General features: G+C 39.4%; 1 protein-coding gene across 1 annotated transcript in view; it reads left to right on the forward strand.

The window, feature by feature from the left end:
• The window catches only part of LOC101856469 (mitochondrial pyruvate carrier 1), a 14,668-nt gene extending 4,442 nt beyond the window's left edge, over positions 1–10,226 (forward strand). Inside the window, exons 2-6 of the mRNA XM_005109628.3 lie at positions 154–157; positions 2,362–2,377; positions 4,668–4,748; positions 5,284–5,416; positions 6,459–10,226. Of these exons, the coding sequence (XP_005109685.1) occupies positions 154–157; positions 2,362–2,377; positions 4,668–4,748; positions 5,284–5,416; positions 6,459–6,663 (439 nt within the window). The 3' untranslated portion in view covers positions 6,664–10,226. The remainder of the gene's footprint in view (positions 1–153; positions 158–2,361; positions 2,378–4,667; positions 4,749–5,283; positions 5,417–6,458) is intronic.
• Positions 10,227–11,427: the final 1,201 nt, after the last annotated feature.

The raw sequence follows: 11,427 nt of genomic DNA on the forward strand, positions 1-11,427 counted from the left end.
ATACATAATATTGTATAAATTGAATGTTTTTTCATGTATTGTATACAGCAAGTTATGTGGCATTGTATAAATCCAAATGTCAATTATGTAATGAGAATTTTACTTGATCTTATTTTTCATGGTTGGTGACTGATCTGGATGTGGACTTTTCAGCACAGTACGTAATTTTGTGTTTGTTTGTTCATGATTTTGTGTTTGTTTGTTCATAATTGTCAATTGTGCCCTTCACACTAAGTACATCTCTGTTCTTACGGAGGGTTTTTTATTAATCAAGTGGGGAGAATGGATTGTGTGCCTTTAATACTTATTAAGAAAACCGTTCCTCCCAGTTATTTTTAATAAGGAAATGCTGATATCTGGTCTTCTAAATACTGTGTATGTGGTTCTCAGCTGTATGATATTTATGTGTTTAAATGAATTGTTATAGTTCTTGCATATTTTACCTTTTTTGTTCTGGCTTTTTCCATAGTTAACCCATGATAGGTGAAGAGTTAACATGAACGGTGCCGGTCTGCTGTAGCAAATTCTTTCATTTCTATAGATGAAAGCATAAGATGGATCGTTAGATTTCCAAGATTTTTCTTAATCACTTGTAACTTTTATCGCTGTAACTAAAATGTATTGGATGTTCACTGTTTATTGTTGTTGATCTGTCCATTTAATCTGTTATGACCTCTTTTGAAGGAGAGATAAACCTATTTGTAGCTGGGACCGGGAAAGAAACTAGGGAAGAGATTAGGGCTATTCAGGTCTTTTTTTGTGTGCATATTTGGTGACCCAAATGTTACACTTCAGTATTCAAAGTTCAAGAGCCTACATATGAATATATTTTCTTTGTGCCCATGTCAAAGTTGCAGAGAAAAATTAGTTAAATGTGTACGTAGGCTTCTTTTGTTTTGTGAATGTTTTTGGAGGGGTTGTCATGAGAGGGAGTGTTTAACACGCTTTTCAGCACAGAGTTTTTAAGACTACACTTTCTCATTCTTGTTTATCTATCTCATTCTCGTTGACCTCCTTTTCATTTTCGTTCGCCTTTCTCAGGCCAAAAGTGTTTGGTCTAAATAAAGTATGACTGACTGATGTCTGAGCTGGCTATTGGGTACTTTTTATTGAGTTGGGGTTTTTTTTCTGTTAGTAGCTTTCCTTCAAATAGTTTGAGCATACAGTGATACCTGTCCAAGAAGACCCCCCCCCCATGGAGGCAGATAAAAGCGGTAATTTTAGTTTTGATTTGGTACGGTTTTACAGTGCTCGCAACTGCATAAGGTCATATGAGCGCCAAGGGGTGGATGTCAACAGAGAAGTAGAAACGGGGAATCAGGCTTACTCTGCTCACCTCTCTAGCTTCAACAGCACAAAGTCTGCTTCAACTTTAAAGGCACCCCGGAAATAACAGTTCACAAGAGAGTTACAAACATACGAAAGAAGTAGAGGAAAAAATGACGATACTAAGGATGAGGAAAGAAAATGCAGCAGTTCTCCCTATGTTGTTCCGGCACAGTATGAGCATGACATTGATAAATCAGCCCATTTACAATTCTACTGTGCATAAGAACATGTTAATATCCCCCCTTTGGGAATGGCCTTAAGACACTTTAGTCTGTAGCACTGCCCTGGTGGGGGGTGGAATTTTAGGCTCATGGTCCTCTGTGACAGTGTAAATCAGGATATAGGAAAACAACCCAAGGGGGAAAGTGGTCGTTTGTACAGGTGATTGTCTTAGACAGGTTGTCGTTAGAGCAGTACAGATGATTGTCTTAGACAGGTGGTTGTTAGAGCAGTACAGAGCAGTACAGATGATTGTCTTAGACAGATGGTCATGAGAGCAGTACAGGTGATTGTCTTAGACAGGTGGTCGTTAGAGCAGTACAGATGATTGTCTTAGACAGGTGGTTGTTAGAGCAGTACAGAGCAGTACAGATGATTGTCTTAGACAGATGGTCATGAGAGCAGTACAGGTGATTGTCTTAGACAGGTGGTCGTTAGAGCAGTACAGATGATTGTCTTAGACAGGTGGTTGTTAGAGCAGTACAGGTGATTGTCTTAGACAGGTGGTCGTTAGAGCAGTACAGGTGATTGTCTTAGACAGTTGGTCGTTAGAGCAGTACAGATGATAGTCTTAGACAGGTGGTCGTTAGAGCAGTACAAATGATTGTTCTAGACAGGTGGTCGTTGGCGCAGGTTCCACTGTAATTATTTATTTATTTATGATTCTTTTTTGAGTATCCTCTTCAAATATATCTATTTTACAGCCTGATCTAAGCATGATTTGTTTTGAGTTACAGTATCAATGTTTGATCAATTGTTTTGTTTTTGCTTCTTTGTGGATTTAAAATAAATTTTTTTTCTTCCCTTTTGCAGCATTTCTGGGGTCCAGGTAAGATATTCTTTTCAAAATATATATGTATGTAGATAGATGTAGTATTATTTCTCTCAGTGTTTGATGTGCTGTGACATGTTTTTGTGCTTCCTGAAATTTAATTTGTCATAGCAGGAAGATCTGGGATTGTGCCAAAACGGAATTTTTTTCCTTTCTGTCAATTTTTTCCTCTAAGGCTCTTTCTTTTTCTTTACCCTGCTTAACTGATGGTAACTTTATTTTCTGTTAGAGCTCTTCATCAAAACTGTATCCCAAGATTTAGCTTTCATTTAACATTTTTACTCCGAACTTGAAAAAGATAATAAAAGTAAAAGTAGGCTTATTCTTGATTACATGTGTATAAACTGTCGGGCACTAATAAAACCCCCTCACCTCCTTTGCCCCCCTCCACTGGGCTCCTGACTCTTTCTGCAGCCTTTCTACTGCTACTCCTTGGCTCCTCCTAACTGCTGTCTTTCTGCCACACCCCTGATCTTCTGGTAGGAAAGATCTACACCTGGCCTTCTCGGACAAGGGTGAAAAATCTCGGAGGGCCCGTGTGCAAGTTGTGCACGTTAAAGATCCCTTGGTGGTCTAAAATCGATAAGAGTAGGCTTCGGCTGCCACCCAAGCAAAATTCAAAATTTCCTACCAACTGAAAATATTAGGTGTGTCCAGCGCGCTCATATGACCTTATGCAGTTGCGAGCGCCGTAAAACACTTTACAAAAACAACAAACAAAACAAACAAATAAAACGAACAGGGAAAACTCCAAATCAGGGATAGCTCGTACTATTTGCCATCCCCTGACTAGACCACTATATTTTCTTTGTATTGGTTGGCCACACTGTTTTCTCAAACACCCATACAGATATGTCAAACAGCTCGTCTCGAAAGACCAAATCAGTTTTTCCTTACAATTCTCATTAATTCAAATAATAATAATAATTATGTGGATCATTTCTTTAGGGCCCACTCCCGTGTGAACACAGCTCTAGGCGCTTTACATAAATGCGTGTACGCACAATATTTACACACACATACACACACACACACACAAACACTCACTCACGCACACATTACACGCACACTCGTGCACTCACATGCCCGTCAAACACACACACACACACACACATACAGAGACACACACATCTACTGTACTTGCTTATTACATGCTCACACTTTCACATTGTTACGAAATGAGCACATACAAATACACAATTAAATAATATACACAATGCAATTCGCAAAATACATAAATGGATACATAGTCATTTACATAACATTGTACCAAACATGAATCTGCTGGTATAAATTACCCTGTGGGGCTTGAAGCAAAACAATGCACCCCTTTTCATCGAGAGTTTTAGGCTTCCTGAGCCCGCCAGGCTTGCCCTGGTATATTGTGTTGCATACATGTACACTGCTGGTATTGAGACACATGGGGTTACATATACATATACCCACCAGGGTCTCCCCCGCACGGCGTGATGAATACACTGCTGGTACTGATACGCATCATCGCACATTACTTGTGGTGTAGTGTTAGTTGTAAGGCACAAAAACTTCCTGGAATCTATTCATGTGAGAGTGGGTGCTGGGTGGTGGGGTTCAATCAAAGATCGATGGTGTGGTTTTGCATGGAGCCTTATGGTGTGTGTGTGTGTGTGTGTGTGTGCGCGTGGTTGTTTGAAAATGAACGTTTGGATCGGGAAGAGATCACCCAAGGGGGATGGGTGGCGTGCTGTGACTGGTGTTGGTTTGAATGGTTATGATCGGGATCTGCTAATAGAGCAATTTTTTAAATTTTTTTTGGGGGGGTGTCAAAAGACACATTAGTAACACTCTTCCTTTCTCATGCTTGGATACCAAACAAGGCGCACCATACATCACCCATCCAATCACGTTATCAATACTTGGTACTTTTCATGATGGAAGAGAAGAGAAAACACAGTTATCTGACCGTATATTCGAATTTTCCATCAATATCGTTTTACCCAAATTAAGGATGCGTAAAACACATTTGTCAATCCTCTACATGTTTGACTTATCAGTGCCCGACAGCAGCTATATGGTTGTTTGACCTGAGATCTCCATGTGTTTTGTTTGTGGTTGGTTGGCGGGTGCTCAGGTGTGGTTTGCTCCTTCTTTCCTATAAAAAATATCATCCTGATCTCTCCTTCTTTTTTGTGTTTGTTTATCTCGTGTAACACCTCTAATTTTCGGCACTTATTTGACCTTATTGTGTTGCAAGTGCCGTAAAACTCGTACTAAAACTAAACTGTTTTATTTTTTTATTCTATTATAGTTGCCAACTGGGGTTTGCCTCTTGCCGCCCTCGGTGACCTGAAGAAGGATCCTGAAATCATCAGTGGAAAAATGACGATGGGTAAGTCTTATTGAAGAAATGTTGTCTCATGATTGAAATATGTGTGTAGAGTCTAGATATAATATAGTGAAACTCCCTCGCAAACTTCACGGGATGAGAGAATTTCTTCATGTAGAGTAGATTTGTAGGCCTATTTAGAGAAATTGTAATGCATAGAATTTCAGAGGGGAAAATATGGGGATTTTAAATCTTTAATTGTAACAGGAATTTTGCATTAATAAATTGTTTCTTTTTTTAAAAAAATTAATTAATCACTGGCAAAATGTGTGGAAGAGTTTTTATTGTCTTTTATAAATGTGCCTTCTTACACATTATTTTTTTTATGAACATAGTTGAGTTTAGTTCCTTTGATACTGTTTTATATGATAGGAGATAAATAAATTTGTAATAGAGATCATATGTCGCTTATTTTCACGTGTCTTTGCAGAGGTTATTTCGTAAAACGTGAAGTGACTTTAGGTGACTTCCAAATGTATGTATCTCTTTTTTTTTAAATGTTCAAATGTATGTATCTTTTTTTTCTTCTTTTTTTCAGCACTTTCAATCTACTCTCTTCTCTTCATGAGATTCGCTTGGAAAGTTATCCCAAGGAACTTGTTGCTCATGTCTTGCCATATAACCAACGAAGTTGCTCAGCTGACTCAGGGTGCCAGGTTTATCAATTATCAGTAAGTTGAAAGATGTATGTGAGGGTGGTTGGAGGGCACCACTGGTAGGTCCTACTTCTTTACTTTCCCTCAGTTGGTTCGGTCTGTCTGTCTGTCATATTTTTCCCAAGCTCTAAATGACCATTATTGTGTCAATGTGTTTGTCTTTACTCCAACCTTTCAGTGTTAGAAGGGGTTTAAAACCTGTACAATTACCTGGAGGAATTGGTCAGGCTACTTTTATACATGGTGGGTAAGCTGCCACTGTTGCACAGTTGGTTACAAATTAACTTGACGGTTGACTCTGAAGTTTCAGGTTTTATCCTGAAGCAGGTTTGAATTTTTACACCTCTTGGCTTGTTTCCCCTTTTCCTTGAGCCTGTCCAAGGATTAAGTTTTTGGGGGGGTTTTTAAGAAAGACCTTCTTCATTATGCTTTAAATGAAAAAAAAAATCCTATCGGTTGAGGAGTGGTAAGTTCTTGAGTCTTAGCCTCACTGTTTGACGTGGGATTTCTTCTACTTCTTCAGTGCCTGAGATTATGATGTGACTGCTACATTAGAAATCTAAGTGAAATGATTCCTCAAGTAACAGATGTTACTTATTTGTTGCCCTCTCTTTATTATAAATGTGTGTTTTGTTTTAGCTACCGTTCCCACGTCCTGTCCTTTTTTTTTTTTTAGGGGGGGTTGAATCGTATTGCTGATTTTGAAATGCTGTTGATAGTGTGGATCAGCCCCCGGCACTAAAATTTTGTTAGGAATTTTTTTTACTAATGAGTAACTTCTCGCTATCCACAAATTGAGATGGCCAAAAGTTCGACACTAGGGTTAAATTGGTAGATTTTTCTATTGATGCCGTGTTCTTTTTTATGCACAACATGCTTTTTATTATACTTATAAATTGTAAAAACTTCTCCTATAAGCCTTATGCATCTATTTCCATAGGACTAGAATCGGAGAAGAAGTAACTCATTTTGTCAGCAGGCTATACTTATTGTTGGAGCCGTGTACATGAACACAGATCCACTCTGATTTCCTCATTGTGTGGGAATGTTTCCTCAGCTACGTGATGTCGGAGGAGGACCGCAAGAAGTACCACGTCAAGTTGGTGGACGAGGAGCTGCACAAGCACCCAGAGGAGTACCCGGAGGTCAAGGCCATCGCTCACGCTCCCCCGTACTCGGAGCAGGAGATCAAGGCGGAGGTGGAGGACTTCGACAAGCACTACAAGGTCAAGAAAGACACCAGCATCAAGACAGCCGTCTGAGTTGTGACACACAATCTGTGATCTTGTTGAACTTGTTGTTACCGAATGCATGCTCCCCATTTTGTAAGCGGATAATCATAAAAGATCACATCTCGTGGCCCTATTACTCGGATGTTCTGTGTAAGGAAAATTATTGAGTACCTGCAGATATACCCCTATGGTTTGCACTGAGGAAACTGCAATTTTTCTTGGCTTTGGTGCTGAAATTACACCCATTTTATTTTTTTTGGAACACATGGAAAGTCTCATTATTGCTACTGCAAGCTTTTTTCTTTTCTTGAGTTCGGGTATATATTGATGAAAACTTTTTTTTGTGGGGTTTTTTAAAAGACAAGTTTGGCCACACTTGTTGCGAGACCTGTGATTTGCACTAATTCTCTTTACTTGTTTTCCCATCTCGGTTTTTCTCCCCATTCCCCTGGCTTTGTGTGATCACACTGAAGCACTCAGTTGTGGGTAATGGGAGGGAAATTCTTTTATTACGTCTGTTAGTATGCACATTGTAGAGGTTTTCTTTTTTAGGTTATAGAAGTGGACAGTATGCCTTTTGTGCATATATGTGAGGGGAAAATGAGTTGTGTTTTGAGTTTTACAAATAGTTTGTAGGGAAAATCTCTAATTACCTCTCTCTATATATATAATTATTACAAGTATGCAAATTGTATGGATTTTTTTTTAAAGAGATAGAAGTGGACAGTATGCCTCCTGAGCATATGTGTAAGGGAATGTGAGTTGTGTTTTGAGTTTTATGAATAGTTGATAGTTTTTTTTCCTGTGCCTTGTGATTGGGTTTTAGCTGTCTGACTGGTACAACATTCTGTGTTTTCCAAGATCTGTTTTTGTGTACGAAGAGACAGTTACATCAGAGGCTCAGTAGTGACCGGCATGAATTACTGCAAAAGCTTTTCTTAACTTGTTCCTCCTTACTTATAGTGGTAGATCATTACTCATGGCTGTTGGCCTCTTTCCCAGTAAGTCACTCAGGCGAGGCTTCCCTCAATGTATCAGCTGCATCAAACATGCTTCTGGTTTGTGGGAACATCTCTTCATCTTGTTGCTACCTTGCTTCTTTTAATCCTAGGTTTACTTGTCTGTACCACCTCCCCTCCCCCCAAGCCGCCCGATACATGGGCCTCTGTAGTGGGGAACTGTTTACACATTGTCTTTGAATGTAGAAGGATTTTATAGAGAACTTCTTTTTTTTTTTTTTTTTGCTGGGGTGCTGGGTCTCAGTCTTATTGAGCACAATTTGACTCTTTACACCGACAGGCATGGACAATGCAACCTGCCTCTATATAATCGAAACTGTATCAATGGAGATGTAGGCTTTACAGGAAATCAATGTATTGATGCGCTTCGCAATATATTTATAATGTGTGTGAAAGATAACTTTTTCTGATAATAGTAATAGTAGTTTGGCAGTCATTTGTGTAGCCATGTAAGAACATCCACTTTCTTGTACTACGGTAGTAAAAAGTAAGGCAATGGTCCAGTATAAAAATCTTTCCCTGCCACGGCCACCACCACATCTTGAATTCTTCAGAATCAGATAACTGGATTCAAACAATCTGACATTGCTTTCAAATGGTCTATTCATTGAACTAAGAAAGAAAAACATTGTTGTTTTTGTAAATGCTGCTCGTTTTACTGGACTGCCATTGTCTCTAGGTTGAAATGGTGAGCAAGGGAAAGTGTTTGTAGTGTAAAAACTTGAAAAGATTTTCTTTTTCCTAATCTCAGTATTTGTTGTGGTCCGAACGGATCCTACTGGCCCTTATCCTGGGCAGGGACAATGTGAGTTTGTCGGGTTTCCTTGGGGAGTTGTTGGAGTTGGATGTAATTGTCTAGATGAGTGGGTGATTCTATTATAATGAATCGATCTCTCCTCCTTTTCTTTGTATGTTACAGTACTCTGTAGTAACATATAAAGCGCTTATATGACCTATTTGTGTTGCAAGTGCCGCTAAACTCTTACTTAAACAAAAACTAAAGTGTCTAGTTGAACTGATCAGGAATACCCTAGGACTGAGATCTCTGTGGCATATGCTTTCAGTATTTCCCAGCCCTTGTGTAGTCAATATTCTGATTTCTACAACCCCCCCCCTCTCAGTTGGATGCCGTATACATCCTCTGTGGCTGTACTCCTCTGTGGTTCTGTAGGGCCTGGCCAGAGAATTTGGCTAAACTCACTGTCTGTGCTGTAGTTTTAATGATTAGGTTTTTCCCCATTGCAGGTAGACGAGGTGAATTTGATCACCTGTGGAGAAGTTATATTTTACTCTACCTCCATCCATCTTCTTGGGTGCTGCATTTGTCTGAGCCTTAGCCCTGAAAAGCAGGGTCGACGCAGCCCACCTCCTGATGTGTGATAACCTAAATTGTGTCTCTAAATTGGCGTGTGAAACATTTGCAATTGGCAAACAGCAGTTGTTTGAGTCATCCCATCTTGCGGAATGTTATCAGCACCAGTAGTTCGGTGTTCTTCCTCTCCCCTTCTCAAGAACAGATTTATTTCATGTTACTTTCCCCTTTGATCAAACCTAAAACAGATTGGATATTAATTTAGAACAAAAGAAAAGGGGCCCAATGTAACTCACCTTTTTCTTGTTCATGTTCTGGCGCCTAAGTCAAGATATTTACTCAGTTTTAACAAAACAGAATTAATTATACTTCTTGTACCAGTATATATATATCATGTGTTGTTTTTTTTTGCTAGTATTAATTAACACGGTCTTGTTGAAGGTTTTATTCACAGTTACAGCTTGAAGCAAGCCAAATGCATGCAAAGACACAGGGTGCCATTATAACAGTGTCTGAATCTGAAACTTTTTAATGTATTGTTAAGATATTGTCATGGCTATTTTGGGTTATGAGAAGGAAAAATATTAGTTGAGACCAGTCCACCCATTTCCTCCTACGTATCTCATTTGCCAGGAGCAGCCCGGTGCTATAAATAAGTGAATATTTTGTTGTCTCTAGTTGAAGAGTGAGCCTCTAGGAGGTGGATTGGCCAAGGCGTCAACTTAAAAAAAAAAAATGTTGGATCTCAAATGTTTTGTTTTGTCCAGAAGTGTGCTTTTTTGTGATGTGTCAGCGATGAGAAGGAAACAAGTAGGCACTCTTAGTCTTACTATTGAAAATAATGAAATAATGACAGGACAAGGAGTCATAGTCATAGTGTTTAATGTAGCCTACCTGTAGACCCATGCACAAATTAATGACAAAAGCCAGTGCGAGAATGGATCTTGTATGTCTTTGTTATAGAGCATTACTAAACTCTCTATTATAATACATTTTAACTTCTTGTGTTTTTTTCCTTGTTTTTTTTTGGACATGATATATATATATTTCTTCTATTTGTCCATAACTGGGAAAAAAGAAAGATAGAGTCTCCTGGTTTGTAAATCTCCATGGTTGACCTCTATACATGTTAAGTGTAAGAAGATCTGACAATTCTGAAACAATACCTCGAAGAAACGACAGTCCCAAGCACAAGGGACAGCAGTGTGTACATTCTGCGTTGGATATTATTAAAGACCTGTTGCCTGTCAGAGAACAATCAAGTGGTCTTGAGTTCTGTGTTTTCTTCTCCCCCACATTCGCTTCTTTGCTCTGTCCAAACTGCAAGGTCATACTCTGTGGGTGGTTGGAGGATGCCACTCGTACTTTACTTGTAGTTCCTATGTCTTTACTCACCCTCTGTTGTTTTTTTTCTGTCACTGTCCGTCTTACTTTTCCCCAGCACTAACCATTCTCATATATGTGGATAGATATGCTTCTCATTACTCAAACAAAGTCATACTCTTGTGGGTATGAAACTCTACTTTTACTCTTCAGTTGTCCACAAAATTTTTGGAAACTTTCAACTCTTTCCTTTGTACAGATGAGGACAATATAACAAAAGTTGGTGCACCCACCAACCACCCTCTTCTGCTGTCATAATAATATAAGAAGATGGCTGAGATTTTGATTAGTTTTTAGCCTAAGCTGGTTCTCTCCCTGTAGGCACCAAGTACTACTAGGCCCATTTGGCGGGAATCGAACTCGGGTCTCCTGCGTGCGCCATACGACTTCACCCAACGCAGACATCAGTGAAAAAGAAGTGCAAAGTATCAAAATAAAAAAATACTACAACTCATTCACTGGCACAATTCTCTTTTCTTAAAAAAATGCTCCATGTGCATTACAAATTAGGGTCTACAGTCCAAGACACATCACATTTTAACTTCTATGGCAAATATGTCATACAGTAGGCCAGGCAATAATAATGCAAGTAGTCTTTAATTTGTTTTGAAATGTTTTACAGCACTCGCAACTTCTGAAGGCCATATTGGCATATGAGCATGCAGGACATTTTTCAGTTTTGAAGGAATTTTGAATTTTGCACCGGTGGCGGCTGAAGCCTACTCTTTTATTATCGATTTTAGGACCAGCAAGGGATCTTTAACGTGCCCAACTGAACTTGCACACAGGATCTCTGAGATTTTTCACCCTTGTCCGAGAAGGTAAGGTGTATAGGTCTTTCCGACCAGAAGATCAGGGGTGTGGCTGAAAGACAACAGTAAGAAGGAACCAAGGAATAACAGTAGAAAGGCTGCAGAAAGAGTCGGGAGCCCAGAGGGGGTGGGGGCAGACAGTAGATAGAACATTGCAAGAGAGAAGGAAAGGAGATGAAAGAAGAAAATTTTCCGTCGCTATCCAGATTCGAACCCGGGGCCTATCAAATGAGAACGCGAACACTAACCTCTAGACCACGAGAGCCCT

The sequence above is a fragment of the Aplysia californica genome, unplaced genomic scaffold (assembly GCF_000002075.1).
Source record: "Aplysia californica isolate F4 #8 unplaced genomic scaffold, AplCal3.0 scaffold00797, whole genome shotgun sequence".
NCBI lineage: Eukaryota > Metazoa > Mollusca > Gastropoda > Aplysiida > Aplysiidae > Aplysia > Aplysia californica.